The 24,342-nt window shown below is 39.4% G+C and overlaps 1 protein-coding gene across 5 annotated transcripts in view; it reads left to right on the forward strand.

Moving 5' to 3' along the window:
* The first annotated feature begins 1,549 nt into the window (after positions 1-1,549).
* greb1l (GREB1 like retinoic acid receptor coactivator) overlaps positions 1,550-24,342 on the forward strand; it is a 37,693-nt gene continuing 14,900 nt past the window's right edge. For 4 of the 5 annotated variants that reach the window (XM_026313225.1, XM_026313228.1, XM_026313227.1 and 1 more), the window contains exons 1-8: positions 1,550-1,686; positions 18,410-18,521; positions 20,963-21,122; positions 21,413-21,586; positions 21,756-21,932; positions 22,082-22,258; positions 22,390-22,512; positions 23,585-23,707. In XM_026313225.1, the coding sequence (XP_026169010.1) occupies positions 20,966-21,122; positions 21,413-21,586; positions 21,756-21,932; positions 22,082-22,258; positions 22,390-22,512; positions 23,585-23,707 (931 nt within the window). In that variant the 5' untranslated portion in view covers positions 1,550-1,686; positions 18,410-18,521; positions 20,963-20,965. Of the gene's footprint in view, positions 1,687-15,455; positions 15,729-18,409; positions 18,522-20,962; positions 21,123-21,412; positions 21,587-21,755; positions 21,933-22,081; positions 22,259-22,389; positions 22,513-23,584; positions 23,708-24,342 lie in introns of those variants that run through there. The other variant, XM_026313226.1, reaches the window with a different exon arrangement.

A 24,342-nucleotide genomic window follows, 5' to 3' on the forward strand; every position in this document is an offset into this window, starting at 1 on the left:
ACTCATACTCACCCCTTTGGGTGACTTAGAATCACCAACCAACCTGACATGCATGTTTTTGGACTGTGAGAGGAAACCCAAGAAGGATACTTGGAGAAAACCCACGCAAGAAGGGGGAGAACATCACTCAGAAAGGTCTCTGCTGGCTTTTGAACCACTAAGCCACTGTGCTGTGTTGCCAAAGTGAACAATCATAATTTTAAATTTATTTTAATGGATTGTGTTCAATATAAAAATGAAACTATACTAATGAGTTGTTGTGCTCCAGGTTCAGGATCTTAATCTACCTCTCACAATAGGTTTAGGAAAGATTTAGGAAAGCCAGTTTCAGTATGGGTATTGTAATGCCTGTGCCTCTCAAGGCCTGTATCCATCAAGGTCTAGGAATATATTTTTATAGGTATATTGGCTTTTTTTCATGAGCGCATACAGTGTTGCAAATGAACAAACAATGAACAGGAAATGCGTAGGACCTGCTGTCAGTTTGTCCCTGGAGAATGGCAGTCTCATACATGGCTGATTAGGGGTTTTCTAGCTCTCTATCTATCTCTCTATAGATATGCTTCCAATAGTATCTCTATATTTAATACAATCCTTTAATAACACTATAAAATTAATAACTTTCAAGTGAATGATTTTACATGAAGAATCAAATCAAGTGTAGAACCCAATTTAAAAAGAAACCTTTTTTTTTTCTTTTTTGCAGCCTGCTTTGCTTGAAGGAGTGTTTGTCCATCAGCCACCAACAGAGGCCGGCGTTGTTCAACTTATGATGCGAACCCACGTGTTTAGAAACCTCAATAGGACTTTATTCTTAAGGTTAATAAAGCACTGCAAAAACGTCTTTACTGGACCTGCTGTTACGTGGTCTTTGGTAAATGGCACTCATTGTTATTTGTATTAGTTTGTATCGACTGCAGATGTGACCCACGCAATACAAAGAAATGTAGAGTGCAGCTGCATCGTCAGTACTGTATTTCTGCCAACAGAGGGAGATGTTTTATTCTTCGAAACCATAAGTGACAAATACTGTCGTTAGATATAGAACTGTGGCCTACAGGTTGTAGCTGTCAGAGCTAATGAAACATATAGGTATGCTCATAATAAATAGACTACTGTGTGTGTGTGTGTGTATGTATGTATGTATGTATGCATGCGTTTATGTAATGTTCAATGAATGGATTCATTGCATGTTCAATGTTTTTTACTATTTTTTTAGCTTTTTAATTTGTTGTTTTTCATTATTATTATTTTTATTTTTGCTGTCTGGAATATTAATGTTTTTAAAAATCACACTGTAAAGGTATAATTATGAGAATACAAACGACTTTGTGTTTTCCAAGCGACTGCATTTTTTAATATTACTAGGCCTATCTTTTTTTTTTTTTTTTCATTAGGAAGGCTTATGCTATAAATAGTTATCAAGTAACGTCTGTAATGTATTAGTTTTCTCCCGTTGTGGCTGAACTGGACGTTTCTTCCGTGCAGCTGAAATGAACGGTACGTACAGTAGGTCGCTGACGTCACACGGCGGGGTCCCCTGGCTGAGCTCAGATCAGCTGTGGCAGAGCGGAGCGACCAGAGGAGAAGTGCTGCTTTTACTGTAGGAGTCAGACAGGGACGCGAATTTTACCCAGAGACCCGATCCTATACCTGGACATGTAACGATTTTCCGCGCTGGTAAAGGTAGGCACGCGTTTCTGCACAAACAGAAACAGGTGAAATATCACGCTATATGAAAGCACGTTAGTCATCATCATCATCATTAGGTTGTCAACACTCCCCGGTGGTGGAATACCTGCAGCCTGTCTCTCGTTCGCTGGTGCTTAAACTTTGTCTTACCTGTGAATGTCTTTGGAAATTATAGCAAATGATAACACATTTTTGTCTTTTTATTAAAGCTAATTAGGTTTAATCAATTTCATAAGCCAAGTCTGTCAGTATAGCTGTTACACCGATAATCATCTCTAAAACCTCTTTTCCTTTCTTGTATTTGCACAAATTACAGTAACAAACATGAATGTGACAGTCAGCTTCGCTCAGATGCAAATCTATGTGTAACTGGCTTTCATCTAAAAGCCCAGTCACTATGTTCATGAACTTCATGTTATGTGAGTGTCAGTCTGAAATTTTGCCTTTTCAAACCTGCAGCAGAAAAACAGGCAAAAGAAACATTTGGATGAGGATGCTATTAATTTATCTTATGTATATTTTAAGATTTGTAGATCAATCTGTGCTGCTTTGAAATGCCATAAATAACTTCTATTTGTATTTTTAAAATGTCATTGTTAACAAGATCATTTCAAGTATTTCTGGAACTACTAATTTACATGTTTGTCTGCTGACTAATTTTACAGTTGCCTAAGGGTCAGTGTTGAAACAGGCTTAAGCAACCTAGATAAAGTCAGATAAGAGTAACCAGGAGATGTATTTGGTGGTTTGTTATTGTAATTGCAAGCAAACCAGTCTGTCTTGACCATGTCTAATCTTGCCAAGTCTCATGTTTCTTGTCCCAAAGGTTGCATTCCTTATGTCTCCACTACCCCCTTCTTTACCTCCAAAATGTCAGCCACGCTAAAGATAATTACATGCATATTCCAAAATGTTTACAGTAGAGTTTAGATTTTCATTTTACCTGTTAAAGTTCTAAAAATATGGCAGATACTGCATGGTCACTTTCATGTTAAAGCCGTATTTTAATATCAAGCAATTTCTTGTTAGTGGCCATAGTAATTCGCATTTTGCAGCCTGACTGAAATCATTAACTGTAAATTTGTGATCTCAAACATTCTGTCATTGGTTGTTTTCCACAATTTTACATCATGTTAAAACAACTACTAAAGAGGAACACTCATTAGAGTTTAAGAGGCAGTACAGTATAATGTGAGCACATACTCTGACTACATGTAGTGTGGATTGTAATTTTGCTGGGTGGCCTGTCAGAGAGAGCAAGAGGGCTGGAGGGGCCAGGGGTCTCTGAACGCTGACCATCTGGCCCTTGGGGGGCTGGTTTCCTCACTGACTGCCTTTGTTCCTTGCAAACAATTGGGACTTAATCTGGGAGGAGATAAGGAAGGCCCCCACGACACCACTCCTGTGCTCGGACAGGTTTCTCTGTTTAGCCTTGAAGGAGACATCTCTGTGGAGGTCTTAAGTTGGTCAGGTTTGGCAGTGCGCATTTTCTTTGTGTGACTGTTGCACCTTAACCTTATATATATATATATATATATATATATATATATATATCATTATATGTACATATATACATATACACAAAAGGTCAGTTCCATCCATATGTGAATGACAAGTAATGCATACACATATACACATACTGTAGGTAATACACTTTTAGCAATTCAGATGAGCCAAAATCAGATGCTTCCACTTACAAATGCCTCATTCTCATGCAACCACAAATTATGTCCTAGTTAAAATACGATATAAGATATATTTTTACCTTGCTCTAGATACTGTTTTGTCAAACTTTTTAATCTTGTTATCCTAATGGCTCCCTCTATTTTTGTCCCAGCTCTCATTTACAGTTGTTTAGCTGTGCAGAGGGCCTACTGTGAGGCAAAGAGGTTTTCCAAAAATGCAACATGACATTTCTCAAATCAGAAGGTCAGCTAAGCTGTAGGTGGAAGGCATTCAGTTGTACATGAGGCAAATGTCACTATAGGGTAACTCATTGATTCATTTTCTCTTATTTTTTGCTCACTGTCATTTAGAGCACATCATATTCTGCTGTTTACGTTTGTTCAGTGGGCCTCTGTGCTTGTCTTTTTTCTGGGGTAAAAGACGATGCATGTTCATTTAAATCTCAGCATTTTCTAATTATTTCTGTCTTAAATAACTCATAACACAAATGGATACTGTACATAGCAATTGATTACCAAACCAGTCAGTAACATAGTAGTTTGACTTTTTGCTGTGGTGTTAGCCGGCTACAGAAACATAGCATTTTAAATATTGACATTTGACGCACACAGAACATTTGCGATACCAATTTATCTCACAAAAGACCACTGGGACTAGTCAGCAATGCAGGCAGATGTTTCTCTTTATGTTTTCTCTTGAGCCTTTCTTAGTGTGGACTCTTCTGATCCTCACTGCAGATGGTAGAAGAGACAAAATCCCAGTTAGAGAGATCAGTGCTTTTGTTTTGTTTGTTTCACACTTTTTAAACTGTGGCACAAGAAAACAGGTGGTCCTTAAAACAGCCATCATTCATCAAAAGGCTGAGCCAAGAGTCAGGACCCTCTTGCCCCATGTTTATGCTGACATGGTGAGATGATTGTGTCATTAAAACTCACTCTGTGAGCTGCCTGGTGATGGAAGAAGGATCTTTTATGGGGTAATACAGCTCTGTAATAGTGCTCCTTTACAAGTCAAAGTCAAGTATTTCAGTAACATGTACTGAAAATGTCAAAGTATTCATTTTGTAGATATCATGTTATTATACAGCTCAATACTGCTTCATTAGTTGCATTAATGTCTCAGTAGTGCTGTAATATTAAAGCTGTTGTAGGTGAAGATAATGTAAACTGCTTCATAAGGCTTGTGTAGTTTAATCTGCAATCTATCATATTTTATTTATAGATCATATATTTCTGTGTAAAATGTCCATCTAGTGTAGAATTACAATAGAAATACTGAAATATTTGCACTTGAGCACTGGGTAAATGTACTGGCATGCAGCCACCGTCAAGTAGAGATCCATTTTCATATAAAACTGGATTCAATCATTTTTATCCCAGATAATGTCAGTGTGTCTTTCTTAAGCAAACGTCGGTATTAGAAGAGCATCTCAGAGCTTAACTGCAGAGAACAAATGTGTTCTGCATGGATGCTTACAGACTTTTGACCTGTACTTTTTATTGAGCGTCAAGAATGCCAGGAACACCGTGTTCACTGGAAGTCTCTGAAGCTAAATAGAAGCTAGAACAATATTCACAGAGTGCAAAGGCACTGTCAGGGTTTTCTTACATTTGTAGGAAATCAGATCTACATGCAGTGAAATTTGGTTCTATTACTCAAAAGCAGTAGTTTCGTACTTTTCTCTAATTAGGTGTGTATCTTGAACCACTCATTCATCTGTGATTTAATGTCTTGCAATTTGCAATTTTTTCCATATGATTTCAATTATTATTATTATTAAAGTAAGGCCATTTAAGAAATGTTTATCTTCTACCAGTTGGTCTAAAAAAATATACCATAAAAAATGAGAGGGAAAGCATAGATAAGGTCTGAATGGGTGTAGGGGAGGCTGAGGAGGGGAAATGATAGGAGAAGAGGTAAAAACAGATGTGGGACTGATGAAGAGTGAATGCATCTGGATGCAGACAGCAGGTGGGACACCTGGCAACAGTTGTAGCTGGACAGGTTAGTGAACGGACAGTGGAGGATGGAGTGAAATGTAAGTCCAACTGTATGTACTGTATAAAGGCGTATGACACAGTCGACGGTTGGATCATTAAAGCCAATCTGACAAAGGCCTGTGCCCCTCCCCCGACTGAAAGAAGATGTCAAAGGTCTGTGACCTCTTCCATTTATGTGCATTGATCCCGCTGATGGGGGAGGGCTTCCTCCTCAAACCCTCTACCATCAGCTGTTATATCTTTCACCTGCAGGAAGCAGAACAGCTATTTTATTTTCACCAGCTGTACGTTTTAGTTTTTATTCTAATTATTGGAGTTTTAATTATTAAAATTAGCAATGTAGCTCTGTTCCAGTCCCATGCTTCTAATGCCTATAACCAGTTTATGAGCACATGGGATCCTTATACTCAATCAGCATAACATGCATATGATCAGTTAGTTGAGAAATCAAGTATTAAATAAAATAATAATTGGCAGCAGTTGTAATAATTATTTTTAAAGCAAAATGCCAAATAAATTCTGGTTCTAGTGACTCAAATGTAAATATATGCTGGTTTTATTGTGCCAAGGTGCATAGTTTTGTGTTTTGAGCTGTTGGTCAGACAAACTAAGCAACTTGAAAATAAGCTCTTGAAGATGTGATGTGCCTATCTGCCAGACGTATTAAAAAGTAAATGATTAATCAAGAAAATAATTTGTGGAATTTAAAATGAGTTACCTGCAACCTTATTATTTCACAATCTGTTGCACAACACTGCAGATAGAAACAATAAAAACACAATTTTAGATGTAGGTAACTTATAGTAGGCAACATCTCATTTCAGTTTTTGTCATTTTGCCTCCTATTTGTTAAGTCTTACTAGCTGTAAAATATTCAAAAGCCTTATGATCAACATTTAAAAACCTGAAGTTCTGTTGGGTTACGTTAGCACATTCCCTGAAATTTCTGTTGCAGTTAATAAACTGCACAATTTCATTTTTGGACAAATTGCTTTTGGCTTGAACATCTGACCATGACTTTGTGCTGCCGGGTGTCTACCTTACACCAGTGTTTTTATGGCCTGCTTATGAGTAAAGGGGAAAGGGAAAAGTTGTGTTCATGACATGCCCTCTTTCACCCTGACAAATGGCTCTCTTTCTCACAGCACCACAATGTGTTTCTTAGTGCTGGATGAATAGGGTTTACCGTCAGGAAGGTAGGATATGCAATATCCAGGAGTACGGCCAAAAAGACTGGTCTGAACATCCTGCTCTTTGTCGCAGCAAACGGTTGGGATGCTTGTTGTGTGTGTGTTTGTGTGTAGTTGTATGACTTTTCACTGTGAGAAATCAGTTTGAGTTTTAAACCATGGGAGTGAGTGCTTTTTGGGAAATTGAGGACATTTTGGTGGGTCCTCACTTTCTTACACTCCTTCAAAGGGCTGTTTGAGGGTTAAGATTTAGTTTTAGGTTTAGGTTAGAGTAGCATTTGGACATTTATCTGTCATGGTTAAGGTTAAGGAAATGCATTGTGTCAACAAATGTCCTCACATAGATAACTGTACATAGATAACTGTACAAATGTGTGTGCATTCATTTGTGCGAGAATAGGACACAACCCTAGTAGATAGAACTAACTGCTGCCTTGTTATCTCTGATTCTGACATGCAGGATAGGTTCTTATCTATCACCAGTGGATCTCCTGGATTTCCATGAACCCCTCTGACTCTGTTACATAAATAATACTTATTCATACAACTTCTCATGTGCTGGCACTGCTACAGACAATTTTGCGAATTTTAAGCTAAGACACACATAAAAATGTAGAAGCTCCAAATGTCCACCTCCATTGCTGGCTTTTTCTCCATACGCCCACTCAAAGAAATGGAACTTATCTGGATCTTACCAATCATTCATCAGGAAACTGTCTGGAACAAAGTCAAATGGTCCCTTAAGCACAAGTGCGTTGTTTGAGTGTGGTTTTGTGGGGGAGTGATGGCATGTCAAGGTGAAGGAGGAATTTCATGTTTTTGTTCCTTGAGTTGAACTTTAATTTGTAGCAATCTAATGAAGGTAATAACCATGACACATGTATTGTGTCTTGCATCACATCATAGCTGGATTGTATTATTTATCGTGTTCCTGCTGTTTTCTTCTTCTTGTTATGTTGTTTATGTTGCCTTCTTATTGTTTTTAATTTTTTTGGGTGGGTGCGGGGCTGGGGGGCTCCGTGACATTAATGTGCACTCATACAGTGCACTGTGTACATGCGGGTCCATGGAGTGCACTTAGTAATAACATATCATCATTCTTGCCATTGAAACCTGTAAAGCATCCAGCTGAGAATCCCTTCTTTTGCACAGCACTGTTATGGAACAGCCTGTTCTCACAGGGAGTACTGTTGTATCCCCCCCTTGTGCACAGATGCCAACCCCAGTGGAACAGTACCTGTGGCCAGAAATTATTGCTTGCAGCGTACGTGTTCTTTCTAGAGTACAGCATGTGCTGTGCCACAGGCTAGCTCTTAACACAGCAGTCTGGAGGAAAGTTAATGATTTTAAGAATGAATTTCATTGTTTTGGCTTCTACTTCAAGTGTCAGATTTCTTGAATAACGTGGCAGTTAGACACACTGGTCTTTTACATTCTACATTTATTATTTTACTGGGACATTATAACTCTGTGCTATAGCTGTGACAGAGCATTCAGCATTGTCAGTAAGCTACGAGTATACTGGTGAGATTAGTATATGTGCAAAAACATAACAAAATATAATGAATTATGTCAGTTTTGGTAAATGTTAGATTTGTTGGTAGATTAAATGATCGAGTATATTAACTTTTGTTAGCATCTTACAATCTGAGAATTCACTGCCTTGTGTCTGTGCAATTCAATCTGTGTTGGCTGTGGTAAGTTGCCAGTTTTTAGGCAGTTTACAAAAAGTTTGAAACATCCTGCGGTGTTGTGTATTTAATTGTGTGTCTGCAGTATTGTGTATTGTTGTTGTGAAGGGGCACAATATGTACTAACAACAGCCGGAAACACTCAGGCTTATAGCCAAATTTCCCACATCACCACAGCGGCCTCATTACCTCTGCCCACATATGTGTCCCAAAATCTCCCTGCCCACACACAGACACACACACACAGCCCGGTTTCCATCACTTCAGGAGACATTACATTGACACTCATTCATCTTCTCAAGATTTAGCCTAAAACTAATAACCACAGTAATCACTAAGAGTTAGTCCTTATCCCTATCACTTGCATTTTAATGACTTGTTTTTTTTTGTCCCCAAAAGGAAGTTGAGTCCCTACAGTGGGAGCATATAAACTGATTTATGTCCCCACAACATGAGTAATACTCTTACAGACACACAAGCACTATCCCAAACCTAACTCACCCTCCCTCGCTCTTCATATTGAAACACAAGGTCACTGTGTGTTGATGCTGCCAGGTTTTATGGGGGAGAGGGCTGCCTGTAGCAAAAGGCTTTTCCATAGGCTGTCACAGCTTGTCCAAGGCTACGGTGACCAAGACCCAGCCCTCTGCTGCAAGGACTCAGCGTTCCCATGTGGCAGGAGGTCATTCTCTTTCTCTCTCGCTCTCCTTCACCCTCTCTTTTCATTGCTTCCACTTGCACATTTGCAACTCAAGCATTATTAAAAAATAGCAGTAAATAGAAAAGCACTGAAAACGATAGATGTGTATTTACTTGCTGATGAAACAGATAGCATTTAAGTTACAGATTAGCATTTTTCATAAAACTAATGTAATGAATCTATATTAACCAGTTGTGCTCTATGTGAATTTAAGCTCAGCTGGGAGCGAGGTCTATACACAGAGCCTGGCCATTCACAATGTTACCTTACTTACCGTAAGTAAGGGGCCATGTGCAAAATTACAATTTTTACACTTCAGTTTTTAAAAAATGAAACATATGAAATATGAAAAAACAAATGTGAAGTGTTAATGTGCTTTAAAGGTTCTTGTAGATGGAATGAACATGTATTTATTGTCTTGTGCTGGCACTGATTACCCACAGTTGAACAGACAGTACTATAAGTATTATAAAAATGAGTGTTACACAGACATCTACTTTGGCCAGATTTCTCTGTGATTGTCCATAAGCTCCAGTATGAATGCTAAATTAAGGAATATATCTGAAAAGAAAGTATCGACAGATTTGAAGTCAGAACATTTTTTTTTTTTTTTGCATATTTTATTCAAAATTATTATCACGTCGCACCTGAGCACCTTATTACTACAATTTCTTCTTGGCAGATCACACTGCACCCTGTCAAACCAGTAAACTATTTCATCTCTCAGAGGGATCAGTGCAGGATGAAGGGGCACCAGGCAGAAATAGGTTTACTGTCACTTTTTCTCATCAGCAAGGTTTAATGTTTGTATGTGTGGTCAAGCCCTCAACAAAGGGTGGTTCTGCTTTCATTGTCCCTTTAAGACAAAAAGAGTTCCACTGATGCCATGGCTGCAGTAAGAAGGACTGATGGGAGTTAAGTGTGGGTCCTGTCACCAGGGACAACCCAGTGCTTATTAACTGGGAGAGTAGGGGGTGGGAGGTAACGGGGGTGGATGCTGCTGCTGCAGCAGAGCTACCTGGGGTCAGGAAGGGGCATGATGGATACAGCTGATCGCCCAGTAAGGAAGTTTAGAGGGAAAGGGGAGGAGGCTCCTTCGTCAGAACATTAAGAAGCCTCTTTGTCACGGTGTCACTCAAATGGATTCAAGGTGGCCGAGACTTTTTTCTGGGTAGGAAAAGAAAGGAGAGGTCCTACTGTGAACAGTGGATCTCTGGATGCCTGATGAACACAACAGACCTCTTTCTTATGTCCTCTGCGGGAGTGCCCAGTACTCCTGCGTGGCTAAATTGAGTTAGAGTGTCAGCTGTGTGAATGTCCCTTGGTAGAAATTTGAGTGGATTGCCTGCCTTTTGTAACTCTGGCTTTTTTCTTTTATTTAGAAAATGTATTTTTTTATTTATATATCTTTATTTAAGCAAAATTAAAGCACGTTTCATGAAAATTCATAAACATAGACAATCAACCTTTAACGTATATATATATATATATATATATAATGAGTAAAGCAGGGTAGGGCTGCAACGCCAACTATTTTCATTAATGATTAATATGCAAATTAGTTAATCATGATTTGCTATAAAATGTGAGAGCAATAATTAAAACTAATCTGTTGTAAATCTGTGTGTCTATGTTACAGGATGATTTGCTGAATGATACCTTAAAATACAAAAAAGGCTCATAGAAAAGATTAGGTCTTGAGTTGAGATTTTTTTTTTTGTCACTCGTTTTTTGGTATTAATACAGAGACCTTGTTTTGACACTGCAAAATGTCAGACAATATCAAGTCATGCTAAAGCATCTAGTTTTTTTTTTTTTTTTTTTTGAGGTGAAATGACACATTAATCATCTCCGAAATCACCTATGAGTATCACATCCTCACCACCTCAATCTGACTGAAGCACCATGGAGACAGGGTGGAGTGCAGATCAGGCCAGTTCCTGGAAATGAAGCCTGACCCCTTTCGCAGTTGTGTCATCTGATAAGAGCCAATGTTTTGATTGTTTTGGCCCTCTCAAAGTGATCCATGACTCTTCTTTTACACCCTATAACAAATAGGGCTGTCCAAACAATACTTTATGGCCAGGACAAGGCCTGGTCAACCATCATCAAAGATCGACTCCAGGATGAGCTATTAGTTGTGGACCAGATGTTACAAGAAGCTATGGTGATAGTGTAGAATAATTTCCCTAAAGTAGGATCAAAGAACTGGTGAATTAGTGATTTAACTCATGTATAATAATAACAACCCTATTTTGATCCTAAATTATCTTTAGTTAATTCTTTCAATTAAAGTCAGAGATGATTTTTTCAGGTGAATAATAGAAACCAAAATCTTGTAACTTCATATATTTACTTTTTTTTTTTCCTTCCCTCTGCTTGCCCTTAACCATTGACCGACATTTGACCACTGCCAGTGACAGTTTTACAGTATGAAATAGAACTCATTGTTGTCTTATTCAATATGGCTTCCCTGAATAAGTCCATAAATGCATGAGGCTCCTGTGTCTCTCACTGTTGTTCCGACTTAGGTGAACTAGCGTTCAACCCAGCAACGCTGTAAAATGCAGATTGGGTTCACTGACAGGCCTTCCATTTTATTACACAGTCATGAACAGCACTGTAAACCATCACTGTCCTTCACTTTCATTCACTTATTTTGTCGGGGATAACAGCCATGGGAGCAGATCTTTCTTCTTGCTGGTCAAATTATCGAAGAACTGGCATTTTTGGCAATATATGATGTAAATTGAATTCTAAGACGTGTGCTATAGAAATAAGTTTTAGGCATATCTGCCTGCCTTTAATAGGACTAAATGTCAAAACTTTATTGGGTTAGTCCAATAAAAATACATAAGTGTACTGATTCAAATTTATGGTATAAGCCCAAGTTGAATGTCTTGTGTTTGGACCAACAGCTCAAATATTTATTCTCATATCATAACGAAGAAACCCAACAAATACGAAAGGCATAAAGTTAATTATTTCATTCTAAACAAGTAACTATAGTCGGCAGTGTCACTCAGGACATGGCTACTTTTAACAAGGCTTGTTTTTCATTTGTGCTGCATCAGTTCACTGTTTGATAGACCTATGCCATTACTTGATGCTATCCTTTGTCTGTGGCTGAGATTTAGTTTAAGGTTAAATGCCTTGCCCTTAAACTCATCCGCTGGGCCAGAGTGTGTGGCAAGGTCACAGCTCCAATCAACCTAGTGGTAACACAAAAGCCGCTTGTTCCCTAATGAATTAGCTCTAAAATTTCTCACACTGCCTGCCAGCCTCTCACAGGCCTTCCCAGCCATTCTGCCCTTTCACATGCACCCCCTACCCCCTAATTTTGAAATGAGTTTTATAACTGGACAGTAAACTTCCAGTGGCTTAATGATGATGACTTCTTCATCTGCACAAATGCTCCTTTTGTTCACCCCTCCTCCGGTCCTAGACCCTGCCCCCGTTCCCTCTGGTCACACCAGGCCTTAAACCCTGCTTCACCCTGCTTTATAGTTCCACAGATAATCCCCTACAACACACCGCAAACACATGCACATGCATGCACAAACACACACATATAGACACACACACACACATAACACCCTCAGGCTATTGAGGGTGAATGTGAGCCCCTCTATAGCCTGAACCCTGTTCTGTCTCCTTTTCCCCCTCTTTCTCTCTGTTGCTGCTGACTTCAGCAATGGCATTCAGCTGGAATGTTTGCCTTTGTTTGTGTGGCCCACTGGAAATCCATGAATGACCTTAGCTCATCTGCTATCCTCACTAGCACCAATTTGCACTTCAGGGCCCAGCAGGTAGTCTCAAGGAGAGGGGGGAGGGGGTTTTGTGGAAGGTTTTGGGGCTTTTATAAGGAAATTAGAGCTGTGGACTGCCACCTAGACTGTAAACAACAGTGCAAGTTCTCACACCCGTGGCGTCAGGTAGACCACATGACACGAGCAGAAGAAGGAATTCTGTTGCGGGAATTTTCACATGGTGGCTGTTTTATTTTCGTTTTATTTTTTTTATGTTTGAGCTGCAGAACAGTAGCAAGCTAGTACTGCAATTGCTGCACCTCATCCCCACCTGATACTCATTTTTTTGGGTGAACACTTTCTACAGAGGATTTTTCATTTTCCCTGTCATTTTGTGTACTATATGGAAATCTATCCTAGTGTACTAGGTTACATAGGTCAATCAGGATAGTTCATTAATGTCCGAACAGTAGGAATTAGAGGCCTAGGTTGATAATTTTCTTGTAAATGATTCTCTAGTCCACACTGTTCTGAACAACCGTCATGTGTTTGGCAGCTGCTGAGTCAGAGAAGACAAACCTGTAACGATCCTCTGGGAATCCTAAGAGAGGAGAGAGCAGGTCATGTGACTGATCTTTCCTCAGGTGGTGGTGGCAGGGATACTTCCCTTTTTGTCAGCAACTTTAGCAGGAACTCAATGCAGCGGTGAAGGATGGGCTCGGGGGCGGGCATGCATTCAATCTATGCTCTTTTGTTTTTTTGCACAGTGTCTTTTGAGGTCAAAGAAAATGCTGGGCTTACTCATTATCTCCATTTTAAATGGGTTATTTAAGACAGGCCACGTCAAAGTCAGGGGCTTAGACATAAATCACACTGACAACTCTTTTCCCCCAGGTGAACTTGTAGCTGTACTGCTATCTCACATGTCACTGATGAGATTTCACTTTTGTAACATCTGATAACTACACTATCTTACAGTATTTCTTTCACTTGAAATGTTAAATCTCATCTGAAGCTCTGCTTAAGTCTCACTCAAAAGTACCGTGTGTGTGGTCTGAATCAGCAATAGGTGGACAAATTTCACGGTCAAACTCAAGCCCAAAGTTTAGACAAATGTTGCTGATTGAGAGAAATGAGTGCATGAGGCCCAATGTGGTGCCTGATTGGTTGATGTGGAGGTTTACAGCTGCCCTCACACTGACTATGCCCTAATATAACCATTGGAAAGGAGGTGAGAAGAGCTGCACACAACTTGATTAAGACAACTGTTGACTGTGTCTGTGGTAATGAACTGTAACATCAGTCACATGGCTCAGTGAAGCAAGAACCCTGGGCCCCATAGGGAGATGCTGAGAATAATGGTATTTATGACAAATGTAACAACTGATGTTATGGTCTATATCAAACATTGCCTGCCATTATTCTTTTGCATTTTAAGGTATTTTGTGACTTTTTAAAACTAAAGTTCATATAGAAATACAAATAATCTGCATTAACGTTAATTTAATTTCAGTCATACTGTTTTGATCAGCTTATCCGAGGGGATAGTATTGGACTTAAAGTGAGGCCTGCAAACTCTGTCATGTTGAATGTTGAGTGCAGCTTCCCTGCCATTAAGTATCTGTGAGTTTACTCAGACTTACTGTTTAACTGACAAATTCTTGAGGACTTTGCTTGACATTAATTAGTTGACAGAGAAACAAACACTTGAGTCTTGGGGCAGTGTATAATTTATACTGTAACATGATTTACATTAAATTATTCATAATGTAAATACAATATTAGTATTAGAAGATGTCTGACAATATGAAGTTAGACTTGGCAACCTGACAGATGATTGATGGTTATTTTAGATTTGTAACTACATTTCGGCAACCCTGAATGAAAATAATAATTGTAATAATAATAATAATGATATAATAATTGAAATTGGCTTTGAAAATCTTTGAAGAAGCCTGATGTGATGAGACTCATGTTTTGAATCAAATCTGAAAATTCACTCAGATGTTGTAGACTTGCATGTTTTAGCAGTGATGTGGCACATACCTTTCCTTGCTTGGTTACTGTGTAAAGCCCCTTGGTTATTTCCTGAAAATGAATTCCCTCTCTTCTCGCCAGTGTCATGATAAGGTACTAGTACTAATCACAAGGCTGTAATGACATATAATCCCCAACATCTGCCAGTGTCTGTTGATTTGTGGTGCATTTCCGTTTATTTATTTTGACCAGATGAGCCCCTGGTATTTATAGCGGGAGTAAAAGCCCAGTGTGGGGTCAATCCCAGGCAAGGCTACAGAGACAAAATGCTTAAGATGACCTGACATTCTTGTTCCCATTTTGCTAGGGAGAGATTCTCCTGTCTCTGAATTGGCCCCCAATAAAAGTCGGGTGTGGTCTGAGCTGAGCACAAGTGTGAGAGTGAAAGTTTGATTTTAAAGATTTTCTCCCTTTCCCGAATACTTCCCCATGTCACAGCGCCCACGGCGGATGTGTTGACGTGCTGGGGGTCACACGTGGCTGTGTGGCAGCGATGAGATGTGGGCCCTCTTCTTTGTCCCCCCCCCACATTTCTGCAGGACTCCAAGAGCATCTGTCACCACAGGGGGTCAGCAGGGCCAAGATGAATGAGCCCCCAGTGGATTACCTCCCTCTTTGGCAAATGGCACAGGACAGAGGAGGGCATAGGGGACTAGGGGGAGGGGTCTGTGTGTATGTGTGTGTGTGTTTGTTTGCATGTGAGTGAGAGAGAGGGCGAGAGAGAAAGAGGGAGGGTTTCTGCCGAACTGAGGGAAAGAGTGGGATTCCCATTTCTTTCTATAGAAGATCATGAGAAAGGTGACTTGAGACCTACCAGAGAGGAGTGAAACTCCATATGCTGCCTGGATATCAACAAAATCTTCCCGAAAGGAGTTATTATCTAACATGGACTATATTTGAAAAAAAGCTATCTTTAAATCTGGGATTTGCTGCACGTGATTTGGATTTTAAGGGTTCATCCACTGGTCGAGGAGTCATGGAAGGTAAAGGAGAAGCATTTTAAAGTGCTTGCTGTGTGTCACATGTGGCCCTGATGTAGCAGTAATGAGATGGGCTTTTAGCACCTAATTTAGAGAACATGGAGAGATGTTTGTCTTTTTTCTTAAGTCTTTTCTCACCCCCCCCCCCCCCCCCCCCCCCCAATCCCTCTTTCTCTCATGTCTGATGGGCAGGCTTTTCATCACAGCTTTTCTAATGTTATTTCCCACATTTCAGCTTTTGGATCTTAAATGTCACAGTATAACAATGAGGTGAAAACAAGTGAGCTTTTTAACAAATTTTCTTTAAGATTTTATTATTTTGATGAATTTATGTGAAAAAAAAAGTTTCAGCCAGTTTATCATTTTAATTCAAGTAAATTGAAAATTCACTAATTTTTGCATAGGTGGTATTTCTCCTACTTATGTGGAATGTTAAACAAAGCAGCAGAATGTTTTTTTTTACATTTATTTAGAAATGAGTAGGCATCAGAATGTGACCAAATTAAGAGGGGAAGTCAGTTTAATCCTGCCCCCTCCCTCTATTGTAAAGACAGTAATGTAACTATGCAGTTGAGGGTGAAACAAAAGGACTAGAGAGAAAGAAAAGGCAGGGCTAAAAGTAAGATAAGCTCAGTTGGAGACAATTTAATATATGAAATGTTTAGGATGAATGTCTTTATTGTCTGAGGATTCATTTACACCAAGCAAAATTATGATTGCATTTAACAAAGCATACAGCCTAATGACCATTTACATAATTAAAACAGCATGCTGTAGTCTTTAATTTTATTAGACTGACAACTAGAGACTGCTGTTACTGCTGTATTTTACATTTGTAGAATTACCAGCTTTGATCATTAACAGCAGGCATAATTATTATCCTCAACATTCACAAGAAAGCTTATTATTTTATAATATTCTTTAGTTATTCCAAATAAAAAATGATTTATTGAAAGAAGTGCACAATGTATAGAGAAAGCATAAGGTTCACATCATTCCCCATTAGAGCCTTTTGTAAAATCTTAGCAAGAAGATCCAAGAAGTGAATGAAGCAATATAAACCTAAAATAATTCATTTCTTAACTTTAAGCTTTTTGCAATATGAGTGGTGTAGTCAATTTTACCCTATACTGTATAATAACCACTGGATGAATTACATAAGATAGATGTGTGTGTGCTTGCGCATGCAGTTGCACTTGGATGACAAAGTGTGTGTGAGAGATGTGTGTCTTTAACCATCGCCTTGAATCCTGTCTGACTTTAAGTATGGAACTAAAACAACACATCAGCCTAAACATTCCCTCAGATGTTATTACTGGAAAAACAGAACCCTATTAAAAAACTCAACTCAGCTTGTGTTGACATCTAGATTTACAGCTCCTTCATCTTCATCTCAGGAGCCATCTGCGTCTCCGTCTGTGTCGTCTACCTTTCACAACCAGATAATCATCAAAATATTTCAAGACTCTGCTCTTTGTGTAATTAGCGGAGTATGAGAGCTTTGCTGGGTCATCATATCCTTAATGGGAACACTCAGTGGAGGGTAGAAAATAAAGTTATGCTATGATACTTTATCCAGGATAAAACATTTCCCACAATTGGTGCTATGTTGATTTCTTATATAGTTTTCTTTTACCTTAATCAAAAGTTGCAATAGGCAGTAAAGTTGCCTCAGAGGTGAAGGAGTACAGGTTTTCTGACACATTGATGTTTTTAAGTCTGATTAGTTGTATCAAGCTGGCTAATCATTCACAAAATAAGTTCCAGTCAGTAAATGCAAGTTGAACCAGCTTGTGTACACTTGCTTTTTGAAGGACTTGGACCCCAGACCAGCCTGTCCCTCCCTCCCTCCCTCTCTTGCAGAATAGTAGCACACAGTCAGAAGTGATGACAGGGTAGATCGTGACAGTCAGTGTTTTGAGGGGAACTTTGCTTCTATTACATCAGAGCCTGAGTGGCTAAACAATACTTTGTCAAAGGGTCAAAGTAACTGGCAAATCCATTCAGAGTAGAGTGACTGTGTATAATGACCACAGATACAAACTAAAACACCCAATTGTGTTTTATGAAAATAGCCCCAGGGCCATGGTATCCAATAACGTCTTTTTAGCCTCGTAGTAGTAAGTACATATGTCATGGTTTGAGCTGCTCTTAATGTTTCAGTGGCCATAAGGGCACCCATTCATTTTGTGAATGGTCATGTTCTTTGGATTGTAGTGACCTGTAGTGCAAGGCTATCTAAAGCATAGATGTTACATTACTGAGTTTTAAAATGTTATTTTCTTTCCTTCAGGTTTCTTAAAGCTGGTACAGCGTTTTGTTTTGACTCCACTAGCTTGTCAAGGAATACTGCATGTGTCATATTGTCTTGATGGTGAATTCTGGAAAGGTTCTGTAATGTGAAAATGCAATAAATTAATTATGCTAATTAGCTATTTTTATATTTCAGCATAAAAGCTTTGAAGGCTGAATCAGGCTCTAAATGACTTGTTTTGGATGTTTTTTTTTTTGTGACTTGAACAAATGCAAAAAAGTACAATGTTGGCTGCATAAAGAAAACCTAACTGCAGTTTGTCACAGGATATCATCCAGTAGATAGAACATATTTTTTTCATTTGAGTTTTCCTGCCTCATTGACATTGCCAGCCTGTGAGCTAATCAGAGATCTCTTTTCTCTCCCCCAGTTCTCAAAGCAATGACTGAAATGTTTTTGCTCAAACTTTCTGCTGGGTGGTAGTGACCCAACATGTAGCAGAGGTGAACAAGTCCCTTCACGCCTGGGAACAATCTGACAGCGTAAGTCACCTTGTTTTTAATATGCTGCTCATATGTTATCAGTTAATGTGGAAATTAAGATGTTATTTCAGTGTGCTCTCACATTTTCGCTCTCTCAGTCATCTCCACTCCACTGAGTGCAGCTTAGATTAGCTTATTCTGACCTGGGGTCACATTCATGCAATCTGTTAATGCCACCCAGGAGCTGAGAAATGGCCTTGACTGACCATCTGACTGACTGCAAGGCGGTTTTAAAGTCACCACCCTACCACTAGCCATTAGCCTTTGAACATTAAACAGCTTCTCCCTCGTAGAGTCCACTCATTATGTTTGACCATCCATCAAACAGACTGTGGCCGCTGACTCACCTGAAATACCATCCTGCCACTACAACTGACCTTAGCAACCACCTGAGTCACACCTCAGAAACATCCACTAAGTAACCTCTACCACGGTCACGCTTTGTTTTAAGTTGTGCAGGTGACAAAAGGTCATTGTCTGTATTCACCTCCGGCCTGAACAAGGTTAATGAGAAATCTGTCCGCCGAGGCTTGAGGGTCAGTCAGTCAAAGTGGCCTCAGGAGCCTCCTTTGACGTCTTAAACAAACAGGCAGCAGCTGCTTAAAAACACTTTCAGACACTCATTTTCTTTTTTTACACCATCCGTCTTTGTTATTCTGTGCAGCCATATTCCTCCATCAGTTAAGCAAGAAATACTGTAGCTCTGTCCTGTTAAGCAGATGATCTCTTTGATGGTACAGTCAAGCACTGTTAATCTTGTCTTTTTCTGGGTTGGTCAGATTCCTCCCCAGGAAAGTTTTTAGGTAAACACAAAGTCTGGAACCTGTCCAGGCGTGGGACAAATGAGACCTCTGAGGAGAGAGGCAGCTCTAACTTGATTCCTGTCCCCATTATTGACAAAATAGAAAGGTTCAGGGTGGCCAAAAGACAGTGTGTGTCCACTGGATATCAATAGAATAATTAACCAAAGTAATTTAATTCTATTTAAAAAAATGTATACATTTAGAAATGGTTATTTTCACATTGCAAGTCATAGATTTTGTCCAAGATGAAATCAGTTGTCAGTGGATCAATAAGTATATCTACAGAAAATCATTCAAAAACTATATATAAGATTTGCTGCTCATGTTTCAAGATGATAAACTGAATATCTGCTGAATATCTATACCCTAAAAGCTGCTTCAGTAGAGATACATGGAAAGAAACAGGTATGCACATTGACAATCATGTTTGGGTAGAAAAGGCAGCCATGAGAGACCACTCTGCACCAGTCAAATATAGTCCAAGGACAAATATGGATGGTATTTCAGACTGAACTTATGTGCAAGGAAAGCAGTCAAAACATCTCATAATTTTCTTGTTCAAACCTTTTATCCCACACAGTTTGAACTCTTGATTACTGGCATGGTATTAAAAACAGATGCAACAAGTTTTAACAAACTGAAAACCGGTCACTGGTCAGTGCTACTTTTTCACCGCATTTGGAGTGTTTTCTGTGTCTCTTGTGCTTCTCTTTGACACCACATGCTGAGTTAGCCCTCTGTCCAGCTGCCACCTGCCACCAGAAAGCCAGCTAACCTCGAGCCCACACAGCAGACCTCGGCAGATGTCCAGGACTGGAGACTGTGGTGGAGGAGGCACGGGGGCAGGGCAGGCTGATTGACACAACAGAGAAGGAGAAAGAGCCAAAAAAGATAGGCCTTGGTCATTATGTTCGGGGTGACAAAGATCCTGCATGTTTGAGTTGGAGAAACAGTTTGTTTTGAAGCACTTTTACTAAAAAGTGATTGGTTTAAGAAATATCTGTAAATAGTGACAATGTAAGATATTCAATTCACTATCATATAACTTAAAGGCAAAAGATACTTGATTTCCCATTTGAGAAGCTGAAACAAGTAAAGTTTCTCAATTCTTACTTGAAAAATTTACATTGGTCACTTGATCAAAAAATCAATAAATTCTTTTAGCTCAGCATGTTTCAGATCTGAAAGACAGAGCTAGGGTACATAATTTATCTCCACCTCCTCTTAAGTAGAACTATTATCTTTGGGGGTTTCTGGTAATTTGTAATATTTGTTGTTATAAAAGATGGAACAGAAGATGGAAAAGGTGGAACATGGAACAGCTTCATGAAAAACTCTGTAATCTTCTCATTAATGTTAGACAGAATTGCATTTTGGGATCTAGCAGACCCATTTGCAGTATAAAATCTCTCCACACAGTAAAGTTTCCTCTCCTTCCCCACGTAAAAACGTTTACTTCAGGTTTAAGTCTAATCACAAAATAAATTCATTTAGTGTTGCACTGGTGCTGTAATACAAATATTGACACAAATCCTACACTGGAGACGTCTACAGTTTGTCACATAAAGAATAATGCTCCAGCTGAATGGTATCCAACAGACAATTGCTGATGAACTGATTTTCTCTCTGCTTCCACAGATAATGGGGAACTCATACGCAGGGCAGCTTAAGTCAGCTCGATTTGAAGAGGCTCTCCATAACTCTATTGAAGCTTCGCTGCGCTCAAGCAGTGGAGACCCACAGCCCATCTTCACACAGCTCTACTTAGAGCCAGAGCCTTATTCTGGTAACATGGAAGGTAGGATCCTCGCACCAAAGAGCAAAACATGATATGGCTTTAAGCTGCATTAGAATATTAAGTAAATAAATAAATACCGATTCCTAAGCAGTGCAGTTTCAGGTTCACTAAAACTTAGGCTGTATACCTTTAGACAAATGTCAGATTTTGTCTGTTGACTTGCTGACTGACCCTCTAGGTCATCTTCTCTGCCTCAATAGCCACAGCCTCCCCAGCCCTCTAAAATACACTGTTACACCTGATTCTAATCCAGCTCAAGTTAAATTAATCAGTTTTAAACTGTCCATCAGATGTGAAGTCAAAAGCTGACCTCCACGGTGGGGAGCCGCCCAGCCACAAGCTACTAAATGGCCACTCATCCAATGACCTGGAGGAGATGGAGGACGACGATGACTCAGACAGCAGCAGCCCTCCACTTCCCTACCTACAGGCTCCTGCACCCGATGGCTGCTGCACACTTGATGGTAGCCCACATGCATGAAAAGCCCTTGATTGGGATCATAACATTGTAATGAATATACAGTGAAAGATACAACCTCAACTTAAAACAAAATATAGATATTAAGCTTTTAAAATGGAATGATCACATGCTGCTCACTCTTCACTTTTTACCTGAAAATTATTTCTCCCCAGGGTTCTGTCAGGCCGGCAAGGACCTCCGATTGGTCTCCATTGCAACGGAGACCATTGAAGTCCCACCAGGCTTTGAACTGGTCGGCGCCAAGTCTCCCAGCATCCCAGAGCATATCCTGGTGTGTGCTGTGGACCGACGCTTTTTGCCTGACGAGAATGGGAAAAATGCACTTTTAGGTGGGTCTGTTTCCAAGAGCGAAGTTTTAAACTTCCTGGAGTACAAAATACATATTAGCTTGAGCTACTCATACACTGCACTGGAACTTGAATAATTGTTATGTTTGTAAAATAACACAATAATTACATTTTTGTTTCATACCTTCCAGGTTTTTCAGGAAACTGTGTGGGCTGTGGTGAAAAGGGTTTCAGATACTTCACTGAGTTTTCAAACCACATCAACCTGAAGTTATCCACCCAGCCCAAGAAGCAGAAGCACTTAAAATACTACCTGGTGAAGAATTCTCAGGGTGCTCTGTGCAAAGGATCCCTCATCTGCTGGAAAGGTAAAAATACAATCTCAAATCTAAGCGTTTTCAAATCTCTGCATGTTACACCTTTGCATCTTTTTTGGCTAATGATGTGCTTTTATATATTGCATGCTGAGTTTTTGTCATTCTTCTTTGTGTCTTCTCAGACTGTAAAACCCGTCAGTTCTCCAGCAGTGCGTCAGCCTCCAAACCCAGCTCGTCCTCCTCTCTCAGCAGTAAAGAAAACGGAGGCATCAGCGGACACAGCTCCTCTCCCTTTTCCCTCTCAGGTGAGACTGCACACGGCAGAGATACACTCATTGTAAGATTTAGCAATCCAGTTCTGTACAAAAACAAGTAAATATTGGTTTAACCAATATAGTATAGTGCAGGTATTATAAATTCAACTAAAAATGTGTAAAATACCTTTCTAGCAACTAGTTATTCCTAACTATCTTAAATATATGTATTTCACCAAAATGTATTATGTTAACTGTAGAGAGAGGTTGTTGTGGCTAAGCCCTGATATTTATGAGGTGAGCATAGTCTGAGGCCTGATCCCCTGCACTTTATTCAGCTGTTTATGAGTCAGGTCATAACAAAGAGGAGACATTTTTTGTTTCATCTCATTTTGTTATATTCTGGTCTCTTAGTAGTCATTTATCAATAGCTGTGGCTCAACAGTTGTGACCCTAAAGTACATTACAGTAGACTATATCAGTAATATCTAAAGGCAATGTTAGACTTTTAAATAGAATAATTCTTTATACTTTCAACCACATATTTGTCACTTTTTTGATGTTTTTTTTTTTAATTCAACAGTATCATTTTCAATTAATCACTTGCTGAGGTAAAGCAATTGTTGAATTTCGTATTACAATGAGAAAGATTCTGCATTTTTCATCTCAGGAGATGTTCTTCCCTGACTTCTCCCACAACAAGCGCATCTGTTCCCTTGTCAATTGATCCTGTGTATTGATTTGTTCTGAACCTGGGAGCTGCCTGTAAGCAGACATTAATGTCGCACACATTCATGTTGTGTTAAACAGTTGAGCTGTTGCTGCAGGGCTCGTTTTTGGTTGAAATATGACAACACACCAAGGTGGCCAAGGTGTTAGACTATGCAAAATGCACCTCCAGTCTCCAAACAAAACTCCCGGGTTATCCTAAAATGATTCCTAAATCAAGGCGTTATAGTTGCAATGCAATTTGGATGCACACACAGAAGAGAATTTGTTTGATACATTAAAGCCAAAGTTAACCAAATGTCCAAGGAAGGGTGGGGGTTAAGTTTAATTTTGAGCTCTGAAAGTTGCTAAATGTTTTATGTGTTTTGATAATATTATACTTCTTTCTTTTTAGATTCTCCACCTACAAGACCAACTCAAGCATCTGGTGTCTTTTTTGGGAATCAGGACCTTGGCAGAGACTGCAGCTTCCTCAAACCTCTGGCATCCACACCTGGAAACAAGATTCTACCAATAGGTGAAGCTCTTTCTCATTGCATCAATAAATCTTTCATGGTTCTATTGACTAATTTAAATCTAACCTCACTCTATGTTATGATAGTTATACTGTAAGAAACAGAGATGATAACATAGACTGTGTTTATATTAGTCCAAGTTGCATCGGGTTTTGAGCATTTAGATGCTAATAGGTCTTTGTCTTATTGTCAGTGACACAAGTGTGGCCTTGTACTGATGCTGAAAGGGGTTGCCTAGCGACAAGTTTTTTTTTTACGTCGTTCAGCGGAGGGTGGATGGAGCCATGACTGGTCATGGAGCAAGATTAACCTCTGCTATGGCCTGCTTAGATGCACACACACAAACAAACACACATAATATGTACACACAAACATATACGAGCGTGCACTTGTGTTTACACATCAATCAATGCCAAAAGGAAGGACTCCTGTAATGACTTTTTAGGGCCTTGCTATCCATTAGCCCCTTTACAAGGTTGTGGTATTGACAAACACAGGCTACACATACCAATCAGTGTTTTAGTGTATTGCATACACAGTGAATATGAGATTGGAAACTGTCCAACTCGGTCATTGGCAATAGACATTCATGTATAGGAAATCAATAAGCAATTGTTAGTACTGACTCATTTTTATA

Source organism: Mastacembelus armatus, chromosome 17 (genome assembly GCF_900324485.2).
Source record: "Mastacembelus armatus chromosome 17, fMasArm1.2, whole genome shotgun sequence".
Classification (NCBI taxonomy): Eukaryota; Metazoa; Chordata; class Actinopteri; order Synbranchiformes; family Mastacembelidae; genus Mastacembelus; species Mastacembelus armatus.